Source organism: Rhinichthys klamathensis, unplaced genomic scaffold (assembly GCF_029890125.1).
Source record: "Rhinichthys klamathensis goyatoka isolate OS25496 unplaced genomic scaffold, OSU_Roscu_1.1 h1tg000053l_1, whole genome shotgun sequence".
In the NCBI taxonomy this organism is placed as follows: Eukaryota; Metazoa; Chordata; class Actinopteri; order Cypriniformes; family Leuciscidae; genus Rhinichthys; species Rhinichthys klamathensis.
The window spans coordinates 3864695-3889468 of NW_026606598.1; the positions used below are offsets into that span (position 1 = coordinate 3864695).

At 37.7% G+C, this 24774-nt stretch overlaps 1 protein-coding gene across 3 annotated transcripts in view; it reads left to right on the forward strand.

Moving 5' to 3' along the window:
- cdh23 (cadherin-related 23) overlaps positions 1–24774 on the forward strand; it is a 310447-nt gene that overhangs the window by 117874 nt on the left and 167799 nt on the right. For all 3 annotated transcript variants that reach the window (XM_056248248.1, XM_056248246.1, XM_056248247.1), the window contains exons 7-9: positions 12614–12808; positions 12909–13037; positions 17358–17436. In XM_056248248.1, the coding sequence (XP_056104223.1) occupies positions 12614–12808; positions 12909–13037; positions 17358–17436 (403 nt within the window). The remainder of the gene's footprint in view (positions 1–12613; positions 12809–12908; positions 13038–17357; positions 17437–24774) is intronic.

The following is a 24774-nucleotide window of genomic DNA, read 5'->3' on the forward strand; positions in this document are numbered from 1 at the left end:
TGATGTCAAATCTGGTGCTATGCATCTTCAGGCACCAATTTTTGAATAAACATAAGCGAGGCGGAGATCTTTGATATTTAAAAATCGTTAAGTTTTGGTTAGCTTCTCATACACAGCTATTGTACGCTTTCAGAAGACTTCGACTATAGCGCATGTGTCAAATCTCTTCTCCTTTTTGGCAGTCTAAATGACCTTCTATACAACTTCACAGACTATACCTTCTTGTGATTTGCGTAATGTCCTTGCACATCTTTCATCTAGTCCTTCGTCACCCTTACTGATTTTTTTTTTGTTGGTAGATAAGCTGCTAGATGGACACTTGAAAAAGACACATTGTAATAAATTTGTGTCTGTGATGATCATTGTTTTGAAGCATTGTCTCCGGCAGTGATACAAATGCTTATATGATGTCACTTCATGTGGGCTGAGTTGCGTCTCATGGGTCGCCGGGGCCTTTATAGATTGTAGCATAACGTTGCATGTGTGTTCAGTGTAAGTTTTGATTGGGAGAATCAGGACAGACGGATGAGAGAGAAGGAATAAAGATGTGCAGCCCCTCCTGCTAAGAGCCATTTCCATCAGGTAGAGGAGGAGAGCTATTCTTCTGCTTCATTACTCATCTTTCACTCTCTCTCTCTGCTCTGTTCTCGTCATGTTCAGGAAAGTGGACGAGGACAAAACAAAAAATAAAAACGGGAGGAAAATGAAATATGAGAGTAAGAATGAAATAAATTGAAAATCAGATCTTGGGCAATTTGGATGCAATGTGAATAAGAATGTGAATTCCACTTTAATACATCTCAGTCCTCTTTCTTTTTCTCTCTTTTTCTCAAACCCCCTCTATACTTTTTAAACACAGGTTCTATTGACAATTCCTAAATAAATAGGAAATAATTTATTTATTATTATAATATTATTATATATCATGCTATTATTATTATTATTATTATTAGAAAAAAGCAATTAGAGCTCGTAGAAAAACTCAGTATTCAAAGCAAATAAATCAGCTGTAAATGAATTGCTTCAACGTGAAACAGGATTCATAATGAATTTGACATTTGTAATAGGACATATCTGATTGAAACCAAGAACGCGTATTAAGAAAGTGATTAGGGTCCATGTTGACGTTAAAACATATGGCCAGATTTACAAAGAGCTCACGCCAGCACAAACCTTCTTTTGGTGATGAAAAACTCTGAATAACTAGCGATCGAAAGGTTACACAGTTTTTTTCTGGCTGATCTTATTGCATATGTATTTGCAGGAGTTCCCCTTTCAAATGCGAAATTTATGGGAGGAGAATATTTAAATAAATCCTGGAACAAGATTTACTAATGTTTGCGGTAGTCAATTTACTGGTATTTGTGCCATCATGTAACACCCCCAAAAAAGTATATCTTTTCCTTTTACACCTATTTTATGCTTGACATCGCTGCATCTGTGTTTTTTAATTTGCGCATTGTTAGTAGATAACTCCCACTGCGCTTTTATGGGATTGCGGTCTCATGTTAATTTGCCCTGTTCAGTAAATCTGGGCCGTATGTGGTACAGTAGATTATTGAAGGTGATTAGTGCAGTGCATATGATGCCGTGTATGTGCCACCAGACTCGTGTGTGAGCTACAAATAGAGGCATGTTTGTTTCATTAGGAAGTGCAGATGCTGTTGTGTTTTCCTCACAGGAGGTGAAGGTGTTTAAGGTCCACACAAACAACGTGTTATCCCATGCCACTGCTCTACTTTTCCATTATTTTTGTATGTAAACGCGCTAGATGGACGTGTTTGACGTCGTCTTGCATCTTTTGCAGCGTCTCGCGCATGACACAGCGTTCTAAATACACGCCGCTCAAGTTAAAATAAGTTCAACTTTTAAAAGACGCGTGTCGAGACTAGGGCTGTCACTTTACATTCGAAAATCGATTGCACAATCGATCGGAAGTATCGAAAACGAAAATAGGGAATGGATTTTAACGGCCTTCTCTCGAAGCGCGTCCAGCTCGTCACGACACACGCGTCACACAGCAACTGCAGGCTCTGACAAACACACATACAAACTATACTATACTTCTGCATAATGTGTCTCTTTTTACAACAAAAATGTGAATTCTGCCGGTATTCAGACAGTCTCATGCAGATTCGGCCTACAAATTTGTTTGACGTTTCTAATCGTAAACACAGCCATGTTGAAGCCTGCAGTAATGTTTTTCATTGATGTTATGGCAGTCCACTCTGCTTATTGTTTTTCGAGAATCTTGCACTCCTGTTTGTCATTGTGCACGAAACTTCACGCCAATAAATCATCAGAAATATTGCTGACTTGTGCGCGTCTCAAGCGCCCTCTTTACGTTCGTCCTAATGCCTGTTAGTTGTCCGTGGATTTGCCTATATTTGGCGCTGAAAATGGAAACGTCTTTAGACATGGAAAATCGATTTTACAATCGATTCAATGAACATTTATGTCTCAAAAATCGATCAGGATTTTTTCACAAAAGTGACAGCCCTAGTCGAGACCACTACCCTACTGTGTGAACCGGCCCTAACCAGTGATGTGCAGGAGGGCCAGCTGCTTTCAGTCCACAATCAGCTCTCTTGTTTTGCTGATGTTAAGAGATTGTTGTCCACACACAGGACATCGATTGTTGTTGATGATCCCCATAACTGTAGTGTCGTCAGTGAAACTTGATGATATGATTGTTCTTGTGTTTGCCAATGCAGTCGCAGGTCAGCAGGCTCAGTACATCTGTGATGCGTATGTGACAGCTGAGGCTTGTTGTTCCGAAAGACCGGGACTGATGTGTTCAGTTCAAGAGAAGACATTTGTTAATAAGGGTCTAGAGAATGAAGGGTTTGAACCCTGAATAGAAATCAATGAAGAGCATCCTGATGTAGAGTAAGGGTGTATTCACACCAGGAAAGTCCGATAGTTCACTTGCTTTGGTCCGGACCAAATAAATTTTTTTTATTTTGTTTTGGTACGGTTCGCTTTCACACTGCTCTTTTTGCAAGTGAACCAAAATTTGTAAACAAAACCACACGTGTGCTAAGGTCGTCCATTCATTGGACAAGGATTCTCAAGTAGGGAAATCAGGAAGTGCAAAAAAGGTTCAGCATGGAGATATTTCGTACTGTAATATTTGTTATTTTACTAATTTTGTGTTATTCTGTACAAACGCAATATCAAGAAACTGCGCAGAAGACGAATAAGGTAGGCTATAAAGTTTTCATTCATAGAGAGGGGCTATGTTCACACATTCAAATAATGAGATTCTTTGTATATACTGCTAACAAGTGCTGTCAATGTTAACGCGCAGCATCATCCTTGTATTGTAACTATCGTTACATTATATGAACTGCAAAAGCTTTTTTTTGCATCTATGCGCGATTAGACTAAAGAGAACGCTCTGTATGTGAATGTCCTGATGCACACACTCTTTCATTCATTCCATTCCAATGATGCACACACACGACGCGCAGAAAGACGCGCAACAGTATCGCGTGGCCAGACAGCGCGCCGGAATGGAATTCTCTTTCGCACTTGAACAACAATAACACAAACCATTATGCCAAAATCTCCGACTACGGAAGCCTGTTAACTCAAAGGCGCAGTGCTTTCTTGCAATTGGGTCGGTTCATGTTCACACCGTAAACGAACCGTACCAGAGTTCGTTTGGAAGCGTACCGAGACCACCTCTTCAGCTGGGTCTCGGTTCGGTTGTTTGGTCCGCACCCGAGTTCGATTGCTGTATTCTGCCCAAAAGGTCCGCACCAAGGGGGGAAACGAACTAGAGTTCGATTCAATCGATCCAAACAAGGCAGGTGTGAATACACCCTTAGACTCTTTATTTTCCAGGTGATATAAATGAGTGTCACTCACCGTAGTCGATCTGACACTGCACTGGACAGTTGACAGTTAGTCAGGGATATGATTGTTAATCTTTTTTTCCCCAGCATGTATTAATTATTTATTAATCATATTATTATAGAATAAAATGGTATTATAATTAACATAATGTTTATTTTTGTATTTACAGTTATATTTAACCTAGTCAAGATCTATTAATCTATGGGTGTATATGTCACAAGGATTTCGGATATTGTCATCTTTGTGTGGATAGAATATAGGGTTCACCTGAGACACACACACATTGGATTTTGTAGGGATTGGATTTGATGTTTTTACATTTTCAAAAAACATCACTTAGTATGATTTATAAGCTGTTTTCCTCATGAGGACCAAAAAATGTCAAAGATTCCAGGTATTGCCATATTTGTGAGGACATTTTGTCACAATAACTTACGGTATACCTGAACCCCCCTACACACACACACACACACACACTTGTGACTGTACTGTTGTTCTGAAGGGCGTTGTGCTTGTGTTCAGTTTGGATAAGGTGTTAAATAATTGATTAGCTCATTTCAGCACTGATATATGAGGTATCTCTCTCTGATGGATGACGGTGGAGCGCAGGACGTAAGAAAGATACTGATGAGAAATACAAGTATGGAGTTTGGTAAATGATTCCATTTTTCAGGGAGAAATAGAGGGGGATGAATCTGTGCGTGTTTGCTGTGAATTTGAGCCACTATAGGATGCATGAAAATGGTCTTACTGTATATCATCGCCATTTGTTAACTTATAGTTGTTGCCGTCAGGATGAAATTCCACAGCATCTGATAGGTGTTCATTTCGTTGTGTTATTTTCATAACAAAGTGAGCAGATTGTGAACAAAGTATAATGTAATCACTTGCATAATTTCCTTTCCTGGTGTAGGTGTCAAATTAAAACATATAGTTGCATTATAATTTGCAAAATTTGGTAGAATGTATTTTCCCAACCCTCCTCAGGTTGTTTGAAGGGCAAGCTGCTGTCTGTCTCTCCGTCAGGTCTCTTTAACTGCAATGAATGTTTGTGGGGAAACTGTGCAGCGTTAGTTAAAGAGTGCGAGTGATGGGGTTGCCAACTTCAGCAATAAAATAGTCCACTCTTTCAGTTTCTTTTTGGGACTAACACTAGTAACATTCTCCATTTGTTTTTACCTGATCAATCATTTTGTTTGTTTTTTGACAGTAAGAAATGTAAATAAAAAAATCTATTTTCTGCAAACTGAAGACTGGAGAAATTCAGCTTTGCCATTACAGGAATAATTGACATGTAAAAAAAAAAAATATTCCAATTAAAAACAGTTTTAAATTATAATAATTTTTCATAATATTACTGTTTTTTTATATATATACCAGCAAGCATATTGTACAAAATAAAAGTAAATAATAGCATGTTGTTTTAATAAATAAATTATTTTAAAAAATCTCGCAAAAGTCTTGATAAATGATAATATAAAGCTACATTTATAATTTGCAAAAATTCATATTTGGAGCCCCTTGCCATCAAACAGGTTAAACACATTTTGATGTGTGATCGGATTGATTTAGGCTCACTGGTATATGACATCATTGCCTCTGTTGTAAAAAAAAAAAAAAAATGTTAATGCCATACTAAAATATCACACACCATTACACACATATCAGTTTAGCTTCTACCCAGATAAATTGTAACACAAGAGAATTGTGACTGTACATAAATATTTTCAGATGAACAGATTTGAGTGTTTTTGAAAGCTCATAGTGCTTCGTATGTCAGACATTTAGAAATAGTGATGAAAACAAAAGCGCGTAACTGAGCCAGTGTTATGTGAAAAAGTGTCTTTTTCACTGATAATTTTCCATTATAATCTGCATTTTAGCTGTTTGCTTGTAAAACAATCATGTATGGATATAATAAGGCAATATGTTTCCTAAAATGCAGAATAATTATGTATCATGTGGGATGGATGGCAGCAGAAGTTAGCGAGATGGAGAAGGAGAGAATTAGCAAAATAGTGAAAGTCAATGAGGAACGTGACATGTTTAAAGTGTGAAAAAGAAAGAAGGAAAAAAGCGTAGGGAAAGAGGTATAATCACGAGGCCTGTATCTGGGCTAGAGTGGGCGTTCGGGTCCGTATCTGTAATCAGTGCTGTATTGTTGTCAGCGGTCGGCCAGCTCTGCTTGTACCCTGCAGGGGTTTTGCGGCTTTAGGCTAGCGCACTGCGTGATCCTGCAGCCGCGCCGCGCTAGTACTGTAAATTAGCCCTTACGTCTGGAGCCAGCCTAACTTTGAGAACATGCGCGCCGTGGACCTGCTCCTCACCTCGTCTAGCACACAATGTCTCTATTAAGCCTCCCAATCAATGAAAGCCTTCAGTACGCAAGCAAGCTGCCATTCACTCCTGCTCAACCTGGCTAAACTTGAACTTTCTTCTAAACCTGTATTCACTCCCCCGCACGCCCTTAACACAGAAAAGGCCAGCCTTTCATACGTGTAACTTTAATCAGCCCCCTTCCATTGACAAAGCTATTGGCATGAAAGAGCTTATGGCAGGACACGCTGAGAGCTGCGGCAAGCTGCTAAAACACCTTTTCTGTTGTATAAAATGTAAAATAATAGCTGGATTTTTTTAGCGTTTAACAGAAAGTCGTCAAACAAGAGAGTATGATTAACTTGTTAGAGTGGTGAATTGTTAAGAGATGTCCAAGCATAAAACGAAAGCGATCAGACGTTTTTTATTTCAAGTCAGGGCTGGTGATTTACTGTGACTACCAATGGCAGTGCTGGCAGTGAAGGTCATGTGATACAGTTGAAGCATACAAAACTTTATTATCTTTCAAAATTGAAAGATCACTAAGGAACTTTCAAAAGAACCGCGGCTAATTATGACAATTTGACAAATATATTTTTTTCAAGAAACAAATAATTGTTTTATTTTATTTTATTATAATTTTTTATCAATGTTTTCTAAACACAAAATAGGCCTTGTCAGATCACAAGATCACTGATCATTTTCAAGATTAAAAGATCACAAAGAATGTAACTTTGAAAAGAGCCTTGAACATTTACAACAATTTGACAAATACATCTTTTCAAGCAACAATTAATTTGCAAATTTTATTTTATTTTCTATAGGACTCTAGATTGATTAGTCACTTGGCATTTATGGCTCAGATAATGGTTCCTATGAGACCAAAAATTCAGTACTGTACAGTACAGCTATTCTGTCTAGGTATTATAGACCTTGACCGAGACTTGGTTTAATCGCTGTCGGTGAGGATGTTAGTGAGTTAGAGATGTAGCATGGTGAGTGCTCAGTGAGTTCATTTGCTTTTGTCTCTCTGTGGTGTCAGGGTAATTATCCCTATGAGACTGTTTCATGGACAAGCTAATGGTCAGTGAACCGGCCACTGTACAAGTGATACAGACCTCTGAGGGCCACTGGATTTAGCCCATAAACTGGACTAAATGGTGTGGATTTTGTACAGTATATTTAACTGACATCTGCATTATGTTGTGAGCAATATTTGTACTTCTCCTACACCCCTTCAGAGTGCAGAGGTGTCACGTTTGTGCTTGTGAGGCAAATATGGTTGGAAAGGAAGCTACATTGAAAGTGGCATATACGGTACTTTATATACAAGATACAGACATTTTAAATGCACATGAAATAGAATTGTGGGAAGCGGTGCTTTAGATATTTGATTTTCCAATAATGCACAGTTGATAGAAAATGAGATGCTCACCGATTGTTGTGAGAATGATATGGTTTAAGACAGACCGAGTAGATTAATCTGATTATTTCACCAAACGTTTATTAATTTTCCTTTTGATAGTTGTGAAGTAAAACATCAGAATATGCAAATACTGTCATCAGTGATTGGTGCTGAGCGACAGGACATCTGCTGCACATTCAAACTTCAAACCACATGCGTTCCATTTAGCAGCAGATGCTGGAAGCTTGACTGTGAAAACACAATTTAACACAAAGTGAGTGATGAATTGCCTTCGTCATATTGTCTGATTGTGATCCTAAACTACATCCAGTCATTGAGAGTGTGATGTCTTTGATTTTACAGATGTTCAATTTAATTTGTTTTCTTAAATATTTATGCGATTTACATGTATGATATACAAAGCTGAGAATCATTTATAAAAGCATCTATGCAGTTGTAGTCATCATTATAATTTACTTTTATATATATATACACTACCGTTGAAAAGTTTGGGGTTGGTAAGATTTTGAAATGTTTTGAAAGAATTGTCTTATTCTTACCAAGGCTGCATTTTTTTTCTTCAAAAATACAGTAAAAACAACTACTTACTGTTAATGTGCACTACATAACATATTTATTATATATATATTTTTTAATTCACTGAAATTTGTCATACATTTTTTATCATAATTTACTCACCCTCAAGTTGTTCCAAACCTGTATGAATTTACTGATTTATTATATAATCATATAGATGAACACTTTAGATTATACAAATTACATTATGTGAACGGCTGCCTTTCAACAAATCTAACTTTAAGAAATTACTAATGATGAAAATTTTAAAACTTAAGTTCATTCTTATGTGGCTTTTAAATCTAAGCTTGACAAAATGTCTTTGTCATATTGACAGACATTATCAGATACAATTGTTCATGAATTTAAACATTTTCAGAAAATAATTGTCTTTTCTCTGTAGAGGATATCATTTATGCTGATTTGCTACTGAGCTCTTGATGATAACGATAAAATCGAGTATGATAGAAAAAAGAACAGACCGATGATGATGGGGGAATCCCTATGATCCTAAACATTCATAGATAATTTGTCTCCTCTGAGAGTCTCTTGGAAGACTTCAAATGGGCTAATGAACTGATAAATGGGCTTGTGATCATTTAGAAATATGATAATAGTAATTATAGAGCTTGAGAACATGTTGAACAGAGTGTGTATTTGCAGAGTGATCTTTAGTGGAATGCGTTGCTGTTCCTCTTAGTGTTTGCTGTTCACATCTCAGTGTGAGCTTTACTCCACATCTCACTCTGATTCTCACTTCTAATTTACATTTATGCATTTGGCGGATACTTTTATCTAAAGCGACTTCATGCATTCCCTGGGAAATTCCCAAATACAGCCCTATTTGGACGAGACTAGTTTTCCCGAAGGACGTTAGAGAAAATTATTATTATTATTATTATTTACAGTACGTGCACTTACGTGTAAAGTGTACTTACTAAGAAAGTACTGGGCAATATAAGGTGACTACATGCTACTGAGAGTGACCTACTCTACTCTAGCAACTGACGCTAGCGGCTTCGGTTTTAACGCCCTTGTTAGCGCGTCCGCCTCCCATGCCGGAGACCCCAGTTCGAATCCCGTAACGGACGTAAGAGCTGTGTGTGTAAACCTCAGTCCCCTGGCCTCAAGAGGCGCACTAGGTGCTGTGGGGGCGCCCGCCTCCCATGCCGGAGACCCAGTTTGAATCCCGCTCGGAGCGGGTCGAGTAGGACCGGTTACATTTGGTGCCCTGACCCGGCTGGGACTGAGGTTTAGGGGGGTGAATGTAACGGACGTAAGAGCTGTGTGTGTAAACCTCAGTCCCCTGGCCTCAAGAGACGCACTAGGTGCTGTGGGGGCGCCCACCTCCCATGCCGGAGACCCCGGTTCGAATCCCGCTCGGAGCGTGTCGAGTAGGACCGGTTACATTTGGTGCCATGACCCGGCTGGGACTGAGGTTTAGGGGGGTGAATGTAACGGACGTAAGAGCTGTGTGTGTAAACCTCAGTCCCCTGGCCTCAAGAGGCGCACTACGTGCTGTGGGGGCGTCCGCCTCCCATGCCGCAGATCCAGTTTGAATCCCGCTCGGAGCGGGTCCAGTAGGACCGGTTACACGATGCACATATAGTAAATCCAACTGTCATTCACTCTGCTGTGCATAAAAGCACGAAATTAATACAAAACACAATATATTGACCTGTTTCCGTAAGATGAATGCAAATGCACAAAGGTTCAATAGAAACAAGTAAGTGTTAAACCAGACCACGCTAAACTATAAACTTGATGTCACTCTTTTTCCTTTGGTGTTTTTGTGTAAACTGATTTTACTTGTCACAATATAAGAGCCAGAAAGCTAATAATAAGTATCCTCTTTCTCTCCTCCCATTTCCCTCTTTCTGTCTTCCTGGTTTGGGAATAATCTTCTCTAACATACTGCAGTTGAAAGAGGCTGGGGAGTCCCTGCTGTATTTGAGGTTCTTAATACTATTAGATATGCCTCTCTCTCCCACTCGTGCATTCTTTTCTTCCTTCATTCTTCTTATTTTATATTCTTGCTAGGCTTTTTTCCTAACCTCAAATATTATATTTGAATACAAATTTCTTTCAGATCAACACACCCCCTCCCCAATAGGTGGAAATAGTCTCAATGGATATGAAAAATGTCACTGACTTGATTAAATAGCTACAACTCAAAGTCTGTATTTACATACACATGATTGCAATTATTGATGTGACCAGTAAAATAAGTGGTCCAGTTTCCCCGGTTGACCTGAAGGGGATTGTTTTTGAGGTGCATGAACTTTAGCGTAGAGCAGCTGAGGGCATCTGTGCAGTGAGAGTGTGAGAGGACGTTATCAGGTCGAGGCAAGAATTCACTGTCCACATCTATCTTCATTCCTTCTTATGATTCCCCTTTTTTCTAATCCTCTTTTCTCTCTCTCTTTTATCTTTGTCCTTTATACCTCTCATGCTTTCTTTTTCTCCAATAGTTTATCTGAATCTTTTCTAATCCTTTCTTTTCAAAGGATGGATATCTCCTGTTTTATTGAAAGAGATAAAGAGTGAGTGCTTGCTGAAGTACAACTTCTCTCGCTCAGGAAGGATCTGGTTTACTGTTTTGGAATGGGAAGTGTCTCTTTCTCTCTCTTTTGTTCTCTTTCTGTGGCCGAGGGATTCTGGGAGTAATGCGGTGACACAGCTTTATATGTAAATGGCATATATAAGCATGAATAATGCAGCTTGCTATTCATAGTCAGCTGTGACTCTCTACAAGAGTTCTTGAAGTTGCATTTCCTTTTCCATATAGACTTGGGCTGCGTCCGAAATCACAGTACATATTTTTAGTAAGTAATTGCTTCACGACTGCTAAAAAAAGTATTTTCTATATAGTTTAAATGTGTGTAGTATGAATGTAATCTGGACGTATTACATCTGCCATGTTGTCATTATCATGTGACCTGCCAGCATCAGTTGCGTCGCTTCACTGCCATTCATAAATCCTCTCCCGTGGCCTCATGGGATAGTAAACATCGTATGCACACTTCAGAATGTCGCCATAAGAAGTAGGTCGGCTGGATACTTTTTGCCTGCTGTTTTATGAGTACTGTGAATTCAGACAGACTTATTTTGTCACATACTGTTTTTCACCTACTATATAGTGTGGAAGTATGCAGTTTCGGATGCAGCCTTGCATTTGTCTAGTGTAGATATGTAAATATATACTATGTATAGATGGTGTGCAGATGATTTGTTGACTACCGTTTGTTAAATGTTTAGGGTCTGTACGTTTTTTCAAAAATGTTTTTAAAGGAGGTCTCTAATGCTCACCAAGCCTGCATTTCTTTGATCAAAAACTCTTCAGTGTCACATGATCCTTCAGAAATCATTCTAATATGCTGATTTGGTGTTCAAGAAACATTTCTTATATCAATGTTGAAAGCATCTGTGCTGCTAAATATCTTCTGTCACATTATAGATGTATTTACTGTCACTTTTGATCAATTGAACGCATCCTTGCTGAATAAAAGTATTAATATTTTTTTTTTTTAAAAAGGACTGAGCCCTAAACTTTTGAACAGTGTATTTATGAGCAAATGTTATGAAATCTATATGTATGAAACAATATATGGGTCAAGTTTTACCCCAAAATCAAAAGAAAGAAAAAATAAATTATTTTGCATAAAGAAAATTAATCCTATTTCCGGACAATACGATTTTTTGCACATTTCCCACAAAAAAACCTCAATTCTGCAAATATATTATAAAAATAATAATAATAATAAATCAGAATTGATTCTAATTACTTTAATGTTAAACATGTTTATTATTTAAGCTGTAAAGTGTTTATATATCATAGTAGCATTTTATGTTATGTAATAAATATATATTACAGTATTGTTTTTACAATAATGTAGTACAGTAATGAGAACCACCATTGAAAATAATGAGAATTACTAAATATATAGATAAACAGGGACATGATATGTGTATATTTTTATAAAAATTTTTTTTTTTAAATAATTTTTCTTTTTTTTTAAATCACTACATTATTTACATTTAATTATTATTAAGTAGAATTTTCTAAATGACTTGTTTTAGAGTAAAGTTTGAGCTGGACTAGTTTTTATCCAATTCACCCATTTTGACTCCTTCCCTAAAGATAATGTATAAATATTGGGTTAAAACTTAAGCGTGTGAAAATGCTCCTCTAGCATTTTATTGTGTGTGTGTGTTCTCTCTGGTGCTGACGGACTGCATCATGTCTCAGTGACTGCAGGGTCTGATCATCTCAGACGTGTGTCACTTACTGACAGGTGAAATGACAGAGACAAGAGCTGTCACTCATCATCTGAAATATGCCTAAACACAGCATTAAATAATGCTCATCATGCAAGTATGATTTTATTAACATTATTATTGTTCTCTCTCTCTCTCTCTGTGTGTGTGTGTGTGTGTGTGTGTGTGTGTGTATAGAACACTCCAGTCGGAACGTCAGTGTTAATGGTGAATGCGACGGACCCGGATCAAGGCGTGGGTGGTAGTGTACTCTTCTCCTTCCAGCCTCCCTCTCCGTTCTTCTCCATTGATGGGGCCAGAGGAATCGTTACTGTGACGAGAGCGCTGGACTATGAGACGACAACCAGCTATCAGCTCACTGTTAATGCCACGGTTAGAAAACACACAGTAGAGCTCTACATTGTCAAATGATTGTGTGGAACTCTGTCAATTCCAAAGATAAATAAAACATGTATTTGTTTTGTGGTAACAGGACCAGGATAAACGCCGTCCGCTCTCTAGTCTGTCTAATTTGGCAATTACCATCACTGATATCCAAGATATGGACCCCATCTTCACCAACCTCCCCTACAGCACGAATATCATGGAGGATGCACCACCAGTCAGTAATCTTACTTTGTACTTAATTCAGTAGTGTTTAAGTGGGTGTTATAAAATTTGACCCCGCCCCACAAAAATATATTTTATTATTATTTATAATGAACATTTTTATATTATATTTATTATTTATGTACCTACATTTACATTTCATTTTTTATTTATTTGTTTATTTACAATTACTATTTTATTTATCTATTTTCATGACAATTAAGAGAAGGTCTCTCTCAAATTCTCTAATAACTTGAATGTGTTTGTAATTTCCATTTTTCTCATTTGCAAACCTGGACATGTCCTGGATCATTTTTTTCGTGAGATTGATCCAGATGGATTGGCACAAAACCTAGTGAGCTGCCTATGTTGACAGCATATTTGGGCCTCATAAGCATGTTAGATGGGATGGACTCTTACTAGGTTTTGAGTCACAGCCAGGTAATATTTAGATAGAACCCATAAAACAGTAATATATGTAGGAGGAACAAAGTAAAGTAAAGGTTTGTGTAAACATAAAATGCTCCAGAGAATGAGAGAGACATCCAGGATAGAAAGAGAGAGAGGCAATTTGGCTGACAAAGAGTGGTAGAATGTGTGTGTTGAGTAATTAGACAATAATTATTGGAGAAGCAGCATTTACACCTGTGAACTCTCGCTGGAATATTCTTGTAATTATAGTGATGGGTTTATGATGTGACTGGCTCAGCATGAGGGTCACGAAAGGTCATTAAGCCTGAGATTCACCACCGGCCGTTCATTCCTGTCTCATTTTACTCTGTGTGTCAAACACACCACCGCAGGCTCTGAGGATGTGGTGTGTGTGTTTGTGTGTGCTTCTGTCAGTAAAATAGCTCTGGTTTATAACAGATCATAAACCAAAAATCATATATTTCCACAGGAGATTTGCACTTACTGAACTGCTGTATCGATTTTATACTGAACAGCAGTTCAATAAAAAGTCATGTAATATTAAGTAGCTCATATTTTAGACACAAAATTGCCAGTTACTGCACTAAATGCAAATGAAACCAAAGCAGCTTTATTTAAAAATTTCATCTTAAATTTAAAGCCCTAAAGTTTACAGAAACCAAAAACAGAAGTCACTCAAGGAGGAAATGATGCAAAAACAGTTTAAGTCTTTAAACCTGAATTTCAAATAGATAGATAGATAGATTCTTCAGTTTCTGCTTTTTACCTATTTCTCTTTCTTTCATGGCCATATTTTCTCTCTCCTTCCATTTATCTCGCTCTGGTGTCCATTTGCATGCATATTAACTCATGAGCGTGTCAGAAGTGAAGCATTGAGACACGGACCTATCAGTCGTCTCAGGAAGGTCAGGAGTAAGAAGACAGTGATGACTTTAGACCAGTTGTCCTGTCTAAATGTGGCGGTCAGCGTCAAGTTCCAAGTGGACATGATTGATTTTGGCATTTCATTCCTTATATCCTACATCAATGCTGAAAAAGTTGAGGGAGTACTATTAAAAAAAGACAAGAGGTCTTTGTGTTGAGAATTAGACACTCGAAACACGTACGGCCTCAATAACTGCACACGTCACACTAGCATGTTCATATAAAGCGATGTTGACACGTACACTTAGCCACACGCAGAGAGCTTAAAGCTTATCTTCCCTCACACACACACACACACGCGCGCGTATGGAGTGTGTCGGCTCAGACGACGGGCCTCGGGCTAAGTGACTGAGTGGGTGTGGAGAGTTCTCAAGGCTACTGACATTTACACACAAACAGATATCAAACACGTAGAACTGTCGTGGGTCATCTGTCAAAACACAACTCTTAACCCCCGCTCCAACTCAGGTGCATCGCTCTCGCACACACACACACACACACCTGGAGAGAGGTCAGTTAGCTTTACCTCTCATCTCAATGGCTTTTTTTTACGTTGTAGAAGCACTTAATTTAAAGCAATAATTTACCCAAAACTCAATTATCATTATTTACTCACCCTCAAATTGTCCCAAACCAGTATGATTTACTATATTAATTTAGTGAAGATTCTTAAATTATATTTTTGTGTATATTTATAATGTTTTTGGGTAAATAATGACAGAAATAAAATTGTCAGATGAACTACTCATTTAAGAGTCCACCTAAAAATGTGTCAATAGTGAAATATCTACTTTATATGGAAGCTCCTTCATGCCTTATATTGAAATAATAATGTAATTGCGCCTCACAATGTGGTTTTAAATCTCAACTTAGTTATTGGAATTGTGACTTTATATCTCACAGTGTGATTTTTAAATGCCACAATTGTGACTATTTCTTATTTTAAACTGCACACTACTGTTCATAAGTTTTGGGTTGTTATATTATTTAAATAAATGTTATGTTTTTGAAAGAAATCTCTCATGTTCACTAAGGCTGGACTTATTTGATCATAATCCAGTAAATATATAGTGAAATATTTTTACAAATGAAAAAAACTGATTTTTATTTCAGTATATTTAAACATGTAATTTATTCCTACAATGGTAAATCTGAATTATCACATGATCCTTCAGAAATCATTCTAATATGCTGATTTGCTGCTCAAGAAATATTTCTTATATTTATCAGTGTTAACAGCTGTGATTCATTTTTTTTTTTAATCTGTAATATATATTTCTTCAGGATTCTTTGATGAAAAGAAAGTAAATAAACTGATTTATTTGAAATAGAAATGTTTTGTAACATGATATGTCTTTACTGTCACTGTTAATATACTATTAATTTCCTTTAAAAAAATTGAACAGTAACATATTTTTGAACAGTAGTGTATCTCAATTACTTAAACAGAAATTTGCTTCCATAACTATAATGTAATGAAAAGTTTTTATAAATAATAGATATGTTTTATCAGAATAAACCGCTACTTTTGAATGCTCTGTGGAGTGGTGTGGCATGCAAACCATTCAAACCCTGACCTCCTGGCACAAGTGTAGCTCTGCGGGTCATGTTCATGCCATAGAAAGCTGTATCCACCTGCCAAATGGACCAAAGTTTGAGAACAGCTAAAACGTAGAGAAAAACAATGTTTTGCAGGAAAAGTGGGGTGTTTTTTCACAGCTGTTTGGCGTTTTCTTTTGTCAGGGTGACATTTAAAGGCTTTTTAGGGGCAAACACAATTTGGCTGTCAAGCGCTTGATCTGAAATGGTGCAAGAGAAGAGACACGGATGGAGGGAGGATGAAGGAGTGGACGAGAAGGTGCAGGGCGAAATATTTAAGGATGAGAGGAAAGGAAAGCGATAGAGAGAGACGTGTGCATGATTGAACATTCCACTTGTGCGGCTGGAAAGAGAATAGCTCGCAAATTACTTCAGCCACACTTCATCCTCCGTTCAGTCGCTCACTCCCCACTTTTGTCATCCATTTCTCCCTCTCTCCTCCTCACGTTCTTGCGCTAAACGTGCTGTAATTGATTGTGTGCTGTAATAGCAGTAGAGTGTTGGCAGAAATGAAGCATAAACAGCTCTCAGACACTATTAGCTGGATCAATGGCAGATGCTCTCTCACTTTTCTCTTTAAGCATCTTGACGCTTTCTCATTCAGGATCAAAGAGTCCTCTAACTTGGAATATTTTGCCGTTTGTTATTTTTCATGTCTCATTTGATTCGTTCGTTCTTGAAGCTGATGTCAGTGTAACATCCCTCACCAGGTCCTTTCCTCAACAGTTTCACACGAGAAATACAATGACGCCAAAAATATTTGGACATTTAAAATGTCTAATTGTCATTGCATTAGACAAAATAAAACCATTTATTGTAAAGAATGACAGCACAAGCACACAAATGATTAGAGAATACATTTTGGGCCAGATTTACTAGCAGCGCAAACCCTCTTTTGGCATTAAAAAACTGTCAACAGGGTTATTTTTAAAGGCTGTTTGCTTATGCATTTGTACGAGTTTCCCTTTTAGGTGCAAAATTGTATGGGAGGAGAGTATTTCAATGAATCATGCAAGGTGATTTACTAAGGGTTGCGCTCGTCAATTTACTGGGGTTTGCTCCATTATTTAACGCCCCAAAAAAGCACGTTTTAAACCAGACGCTAACTCCTAACTCCCAGCTCCCCTCCCTGTGTCTCTGCTCAGCACATGTGTACAACATACTCTGACTTCACAAAATACATTATGAAATTATATGAATAAAGAAAAATAATACTAAAAAATAACATTAAACAGTCCATTTTTAGCCTTCAGCTCTCATGCAGGAATTTGCCCTGTTTAGTAAATCTTAATGTTTCTTAATGTTTAAACTAAAGACAAAATATTCGTGCACTTCTATGCATAATGTTTCTCTCTTTTCTCTCTCTGTTTGTCTGTAGGGTTATGAAGTCCGTAAGATCAGGGCGATCGATCAGGACTTAGGTCGACCACGTGGAATTGGATATACGATCATATCAGGTCAGTCACATCCATCATGATTATCATATTCTAGGATTTGATCCTCAGGGAGGCTTATCCTTCAGTGAGAATGTGTAGCAAGAGACCACTACATTAATATGTAGTAAAAAGTAGCCTACCGGTACTTAAATTGGTACAAAAAGTCAATACAAAAGTTTTAGAAATGATAAAATGATACTAGTCTTTGTGTGGTACAGTTCAAATCAGTATGTGTAGGCTACTGTTTGACTAACAGAAAATTGTCATCATATCATTATTATTAACAAGTATTGAGAATGTATTGAGAAGTATGAAGAATCAGCACTGGCCCTTTGCACTGGTATGTGATTATAGTTTTAGGGGGGCTGAGTACTGCCCAAATTTAGTTCATCTTCGGAACACAAAAGTTCATAAAGAGATCGTAAAACTAATCCATATGAATTGTAGAGTACTTTCCTACTCTACCTATTACAACAAATGGCGCATGCCCCTGAACCTAGTGTGTTAAACAAAAGATAAACCTAAGTGTGTGCGGTGTACGTCACGTGACATCTTACCTGTCCCTCTTTCCTTTCTCCATCTCAAAACACAGCGTTACCGCTCTCAAATATTCGAACAAGGAAAATGGGACGGCAAAGTAAAGTGATCTCACATAACAAATTAAGTACATTAACAAAGCTTGATAAATGATCAACCAACATTGAAATCAAGCAAAACCAAATCAAGCATAACAGAAAATATCAAACGTGCAAGTTGAAGTTCACAAACAAAAGGCCGCCCGCCTCTAGTGCGTTCGTGTGTCCCTTTTATAGTCCCCGGATTTTCGGTAGCCATATGACTGGATCTCGCTTTCAGACGTCAGCACGCCAAAACCCTCCTCTCAGATGATTGACAGCAGAGACGAATCAATCAGCACGTCACCTGCGAAAGAGAAAGTAAAAACGGACAGCGGACAACAATACGAAAGAAACTACAAAGAACACCAAAGTCGCACATCTTGGGGTCACATTTTATCATAACAAGTGGTTTAGTCCATGTTTTCTGAAGAGACATGATCGCTTTATATGATGAACAGACTGAATTTAGGCTTTTATTGACATAAAAATTGATCAGTGAACATAAAAGAAGCTCAACTGAACCTGCTTGATGCATGAGAACAAACCTCATTGGTTCTTGCGGAAGCTTAAATCTGATGCGTAACACGAGAATGAACCTCATTGGTTCTCGCACGTTAAGCGAACATGCTTGAGCTTTCGTTTACCACAACTGATGTGTGAGTTGATAAATGTTTATATGTGAATAAAAGCTATATGTCCATCATATAAAGTGATCCAGTCTCTTCAGAAAATTTGGACAAAACCCCTCAATTTATACGGATTAGTTTTACAATCTTTTTATGAACTTTTTGAAGCATCAAAGTGGTAGGTGCGTAGCTGTCAATGGAGTGACATAAATTGAAAAATATTTATTTGTTTCGAAGATGAACAAGTCTTACTATCCCTTTAAGAATAATTCATTTATTTACATTGAGCTTTATTTAGATATTATATCACTTATCTTATAATATATAAAAAAAATGTATATAAAATAACGGTGTCCTTCAAGGCTTTGCAAGCAAATACTTCACAGGGTGGAATGGCACAATATTATAACAATAATATTAGACAATAATAATAAGAAGAATAAAAAGAATATATTCCTTTTATACTTAAAAATATTTAATATTTTTTTAGAGTTCCCTTTTTAATATTAGATGTTTTTTTATTTATTTTATTTTGCATATCGTCCTGATTCCAAATCTGAAGATATACTATATATATACATTCTCCATGTATATATTTTGATTTCAAGGTTGTGTTTTAAGGTTGTGTATGGAGCACAGTGTCATCATATTTTCATGTTGGATGTCAATCTTTTGTTTAGTTTTTTTTAAAGGGAAACGATCTTGTTTATACAATCTGCTACGCTCTCCGTATCTTGAAGATGAACGTATTAATGCCTCATTCATTCATCTAAACGCAACACTTCTCCTCTGTTTAGTTGCATAATGTTACCTTGAATTATAACCTGTACTGGCCATAAAGATTTATGAATATGAATATAAAGTGAAACCAGAATGAATTTCTCATACATGTTAAAAGGTAATCACACAACGAATGTAAATCTGACTGTTCTCAGCGTGGCAAAAAAAATTCACAATATGCATTTCATTGCATTTTTAATACTAACTCAAATTTCTCTTACTCTTAGATTTCAGAGTAAAATTCTCTTACTTGGCAGTATGTGCTTGGATCTCTCTCCAGTTACAGCAAATAACCACAAGCACAATTATACAATGACTTTGACAGTGCTTATAGTATAATTTGAGTTAGACAGTGGCCTATATGCATCACATTAGTGATGGAGTGGTGTGTGTGTGTGACTGAAAGCCTTTGTCGGTTTAGTCCATACATGAGCTTAACACAGCAGGACAAACCTTCCCACAGCGCAACACACACACACACACACAGTTATTGTGTATGGCTTTCCCCGTAGATCACTTTCATTGCTATCAGCATGAGGCAGACAGAGCAAAGGGAGGGACAGAATGGAGAGAGAGAGAGAGAGAGAAAGAGGGGGTTACACCATGTGTTTTAGATGTACATTGAGAACCTTCATTGGCTAAATTTGGTGTTGAATGGGTTTTTGTAGCTAAATATGTGTATAGATATTGTTGAGCAAGACATCGACAAGCAGTTTTACATCATCACACCATTGGCTCCGCCCACTGGCGTTAAGTCGCTTAATGGCTGACATTTGCCTACACTGGATGCAGTGTTTCCCACAGAATTAGATTCTATTTGCGGTGGTGTGTGGTGTTTGGGGACCGGGGGGGGGGGGTTGGGGTGGCTCGGGGGTTGGGGGGGGTGATGGGTGCATAAAGGACAAAAGCTTAGGCCGCGCCACAGGGGCCTATATGTATTGTAATGGTGCAAAAAGTCTCTCTCAACATAGAGGCATGTTATCAATAACCTTTATTGGAATATAAATGTACATAAGCTTAACTGCAGGAATCTGTGAGGGCAACGGACAAGAAAATTGGTGTACCCAGGGCAGGCTTAGTAACAAATACCCTTGTATGGTTGTCTTGTCTATACACTAAACATTATTGCTGTCAAAATAAATGATTAATCCAAGTGATTAATCAAAAAATAAAAATAACTCATAATCCTGATTGATGCCTTCCTGATTGATACCTTCCTGGTATGTACTATGCTCAATTATATAGCAGGGCTCTCAAGTTTTGAAGACAGGCAGCAGGAGTGACAGAATCACAATTCCAGGATATGCTTTTTTTCTGGTTGTTGCGTTAAATCTTACCCAGATACAATAGTGCTATTTTCTGATTGGCTATTGTGTAGCCCTTTCTTTTTTTTGATTGGCTGATAAGTGGCAGGCTCGACTGCAGAACTCCAGGGGATACGCGCTTGATTCCTGCTGCTTCCATAGTGAGAGCGGCGCGGCCAGAAACATTTTGGGCGCTGCGCATATTAAATATATTATAAACAGTTTTTCCGCGAGAGAAATACAAAAGACCGAAATGAGTGACTGTGATGCTCAATGCGTGACACTTGAGAGCTCTGATATAGCTAATGGCAACAATGTTGCAGGTGCGATGCACCGTGTACAAACCGGAATATGTTTATACTTCTCATCCAACCACAATCAAATGCACTCTATCCAGATGGCGCGATTTATCTGGATAGTTTTTTTTTTTTTTTACGATGACAAGCAGAAATGAAAACAAGCCGAAATGAAAAAGCAGTAACAAGGCTATTTTTAAAATGTAAGGAGTAGAAAGTAGCCTACAGATAATTGCGTGAAAATGTAAGGAGTAGAAGTAAAAAGTCGGCTGAAAAATAATTACTCCAGTAAAGTATAGATACCCAAAATGTGTGTTTGGACAGAATACGAGACAGAGTTCTTTATTACATTCATAAAAGACCAAATACAGGAATACTGGCTTCTAAACCTCAAAGAAATGCCACAATCAAGACCTCGGAGCAGATATAAGTGAGAAAACACCTCACATGTGCCGCTCACAGTAAGGGTCTTTCCTTGCCATTAATGCTTGGATATCACGCTTAGGACTACGTCTCTTTACATTAATAATAATAATAATGTCTAGTGCGGTGGCTGTGATTTAAATATAAACCAACCAACATCCGTTGCCATGATTTTTGGAATGACTGATCACGATAGGAAAAAATGACGTTTTAGTTGCATAACATCGTTTAATGGAAACGCCGTCATTTCGCAAGCGCGAATCTGTAATGGAAACGCGACAGCATTTAACATAGATTAACTTCTCAGTTATAGTGTTCATTATACTAACCATTCAACTCCGGATTGATTCTGGAGGAATAAGCACCGGCAACAATCTCATGTTTTGATTCAGATCGTGCTCGAAGAGGAGGGGCAGGGCTATTCGCGTCTCCGTTGTCAGTTTGTGAGAGGGGGAGGGAGGGAGCAAGCTGCGCGCAGCTCTACAATAAAATACAATTTTACCCATATTAAATAGTTAAAAAATCTGAAAATCAATCCGTGGCGGTCAGCGTTGATATTGTGGCGGGCCGCCACAAATTAATGCATGTATGGGAAACCCTGCTGGATGTGAGCGTCGCTTCAAAAGCATTATACCCATTATAATCACTGACGCTGTCTACACTGGATACAGTATACAGATGCACGTTCAGCTTCTGACATACTCTACCTGCTTAAGTCTGCCGACAGCCGAACAAATGGAAGAGTGAAAGAAGGTTTGTTTCGACGCATCCAGTTTAAACTGCTTATTTGCGTCTCTCTACTGACTTCAAAAACAAAATGATGATTTATTTTAACGAGGTCCCAGATTGCATTGGAGGATTACATGTTTGTTCGGAGCATTTTGTTTTAAAAAGAGGCACAGTGTAATGAGTTTGCAAAGAAATAAAAAAAGGTTTTATTTTAGGGATGCATGATATATCGACCACATATCGATATCGGCCCGTAAATGGTCATTTTTAATGTAATCGTTATCGATCCGATAAGAAAATTAGGCCATATATTAAAGCCAATAGATAATGTATTATTTCCTTCAGCAGAGACGCTTCAGATTCGCACTGTTCACCATGATGGTTTTGAATTACTTGATGATATATGATTGGAATCACTTCGAAAAGGAAGATACAGTTGAGTGCAACATGTGCAGCACAAGTCTGTCATATTGGCTTAATAATATTATAATGAGAACACGACTGTAAAATGATGTTGTGAAATCTTGTTCGCCAGTGTTTCAGCGTGACGAGCGCATTGTGGCGGAGAGAGCTCTTCTACTGAGTCAAGCCTTCAGTTTTGCTTGAGTATTCGCAGCATTTTCTGCCATTGTAAGTTGTAATATCATGTTTATATATATCTGATTAATCTAATATAGGATGAGTTTAATTGAGTTAATGAACGATGCAGTAAAGCGCTTCATTGTACCGGTGTCTGCACTGTAGCTTTAGCGATGCGCAGCTCACACAGCAATGCACATTAATAACTATGATTGGGACTGCCATATACATGACATTATAACGAGAACACTATTGTAATAAAATGTTGTAAATTCTCTAGGTTTAGTTGCCGTTTCTTTCAGCGCGTTGTTGTGGGAATGGCGCTTTCATGTTAGTTCACAGTGCATTAAATAATGTTAACAGATACAACTTTGGATCTTAATGTCTTAGAAAATGTTGAGATTAACATTAACTAGGATTAATAAATGCTGTAGAAGTATTGTTAATTCATTGTTGGTTCATGTCAACTAATGCTAACAAAATGAAACCTTATTATAAAGTTTTACCATTTTTAATAAAGAAAGTTGGCCATAGGAGTGTTATTTTAATTTTAAAAGGTAAGGAATCTTACATTAGTTCAAACGAGGCTACTGTACTGTATATGTTTGATTAATGTTGAAATGTTTGGGACATGGCTTTTAATGGTAAGCCTTTTGTTTTTGTAATCAAAGTATATAATTTTTTTTATTTCGAATTATCGGCCAATATATCGGTTATCGGCTTTCAAATGTAAAGAATTATCGGTTATCTGTATCGGCCAAAATTTTCATATTGGTACATCCCTATTTTATTTGGATAATGTTTTCAAAACACTTCATGCAATAGCGAGGGGGCTTTGATACTGTTTCCTATGCAGTGATGTTAGCCAATCATAACAGTGGCAGTTTACTGACAAGCCTTAAAGGGGTTATCAGATGCCCATTTTCCACAAGTTGGTATGATTCTTTAGGGTCTTCATGTAAAGTTTATAACATACTTTGGTTAAAATTGTGTAAAACAACACCCTTTTACCTCCTCAAAAATAACTGTTCACAGCGACCCGTTTCGGTGCATGTCTCTTTAAATGATAATGAGCAACTGCTCACCCCACCCCTCTCTTCCGTGGGGCGTATGATTATAATAGGCGTATAATATGGGATAGTCTTTCAGTGGTCGTGAGCGGAGCATGAGCAATATGACATCATATTGCTCAGAAAATCCAAACGGCTTGATTATTGAGAGTGTTTAGACTTTTTAAGGATTAAAAAAAGGAGTGTGGATTTCTTTCATTGTATGGTGGTTGTGTCCACACACTGCAAAGACACATTTATATACAAACAACATATAAAAGTGAATGTTGCATCCGATGACCCCTTTAAAGGAGCCGCCCCTTAAAAACGGATAATTTCAGACAGAGGGTCAGAATGAAGGTTGAAAATAATTTGTTCAACATATACAGTATATTTGTTTTTTTGAGCAAAAAACGTTATTAGCATTATACCGGTAAGTGAACCTCAAGGACCATCCATATCATGACCCCTTTAAAGGTGAACTAAGTAACTTTTTTACCTTAACCGAACAGCTTTGGAGTCATTGTAATGTTTATATTACTGATTTCGTGTTGAATGGTGGTCGTCTCGCACCCCCCTGGTGCCTGTGAGCCGCAAAACCACCCTTGGAAAATGAGCATCAAACAGAAATAACCCGGCGCCGTATACATGTGGTGTTCGAGGCGCACATACAATACAGACTGCCGACAGTTAAACAGGGCGCGTGCAGCTCTTAAAGGGGCCATACCTTATTTCCACTCGTTACAGCGTCCATCCTACTGAACAGGTACCGGTTTACAGGGGGAGGGGATCCGGCCATGAGTGCGAGCCATCTCTGCGTGAGTGCTATTCACGACAGTACAAGTACTCCACAGCGACTCTAGGGGTCGCTGTTTGACAAAAACGGAATTCTTACTTAGTGCTGCTTTAAAGAGTTTATATATTCAAATATTGTTAAAAAAGTCTTTTGTTAAAAT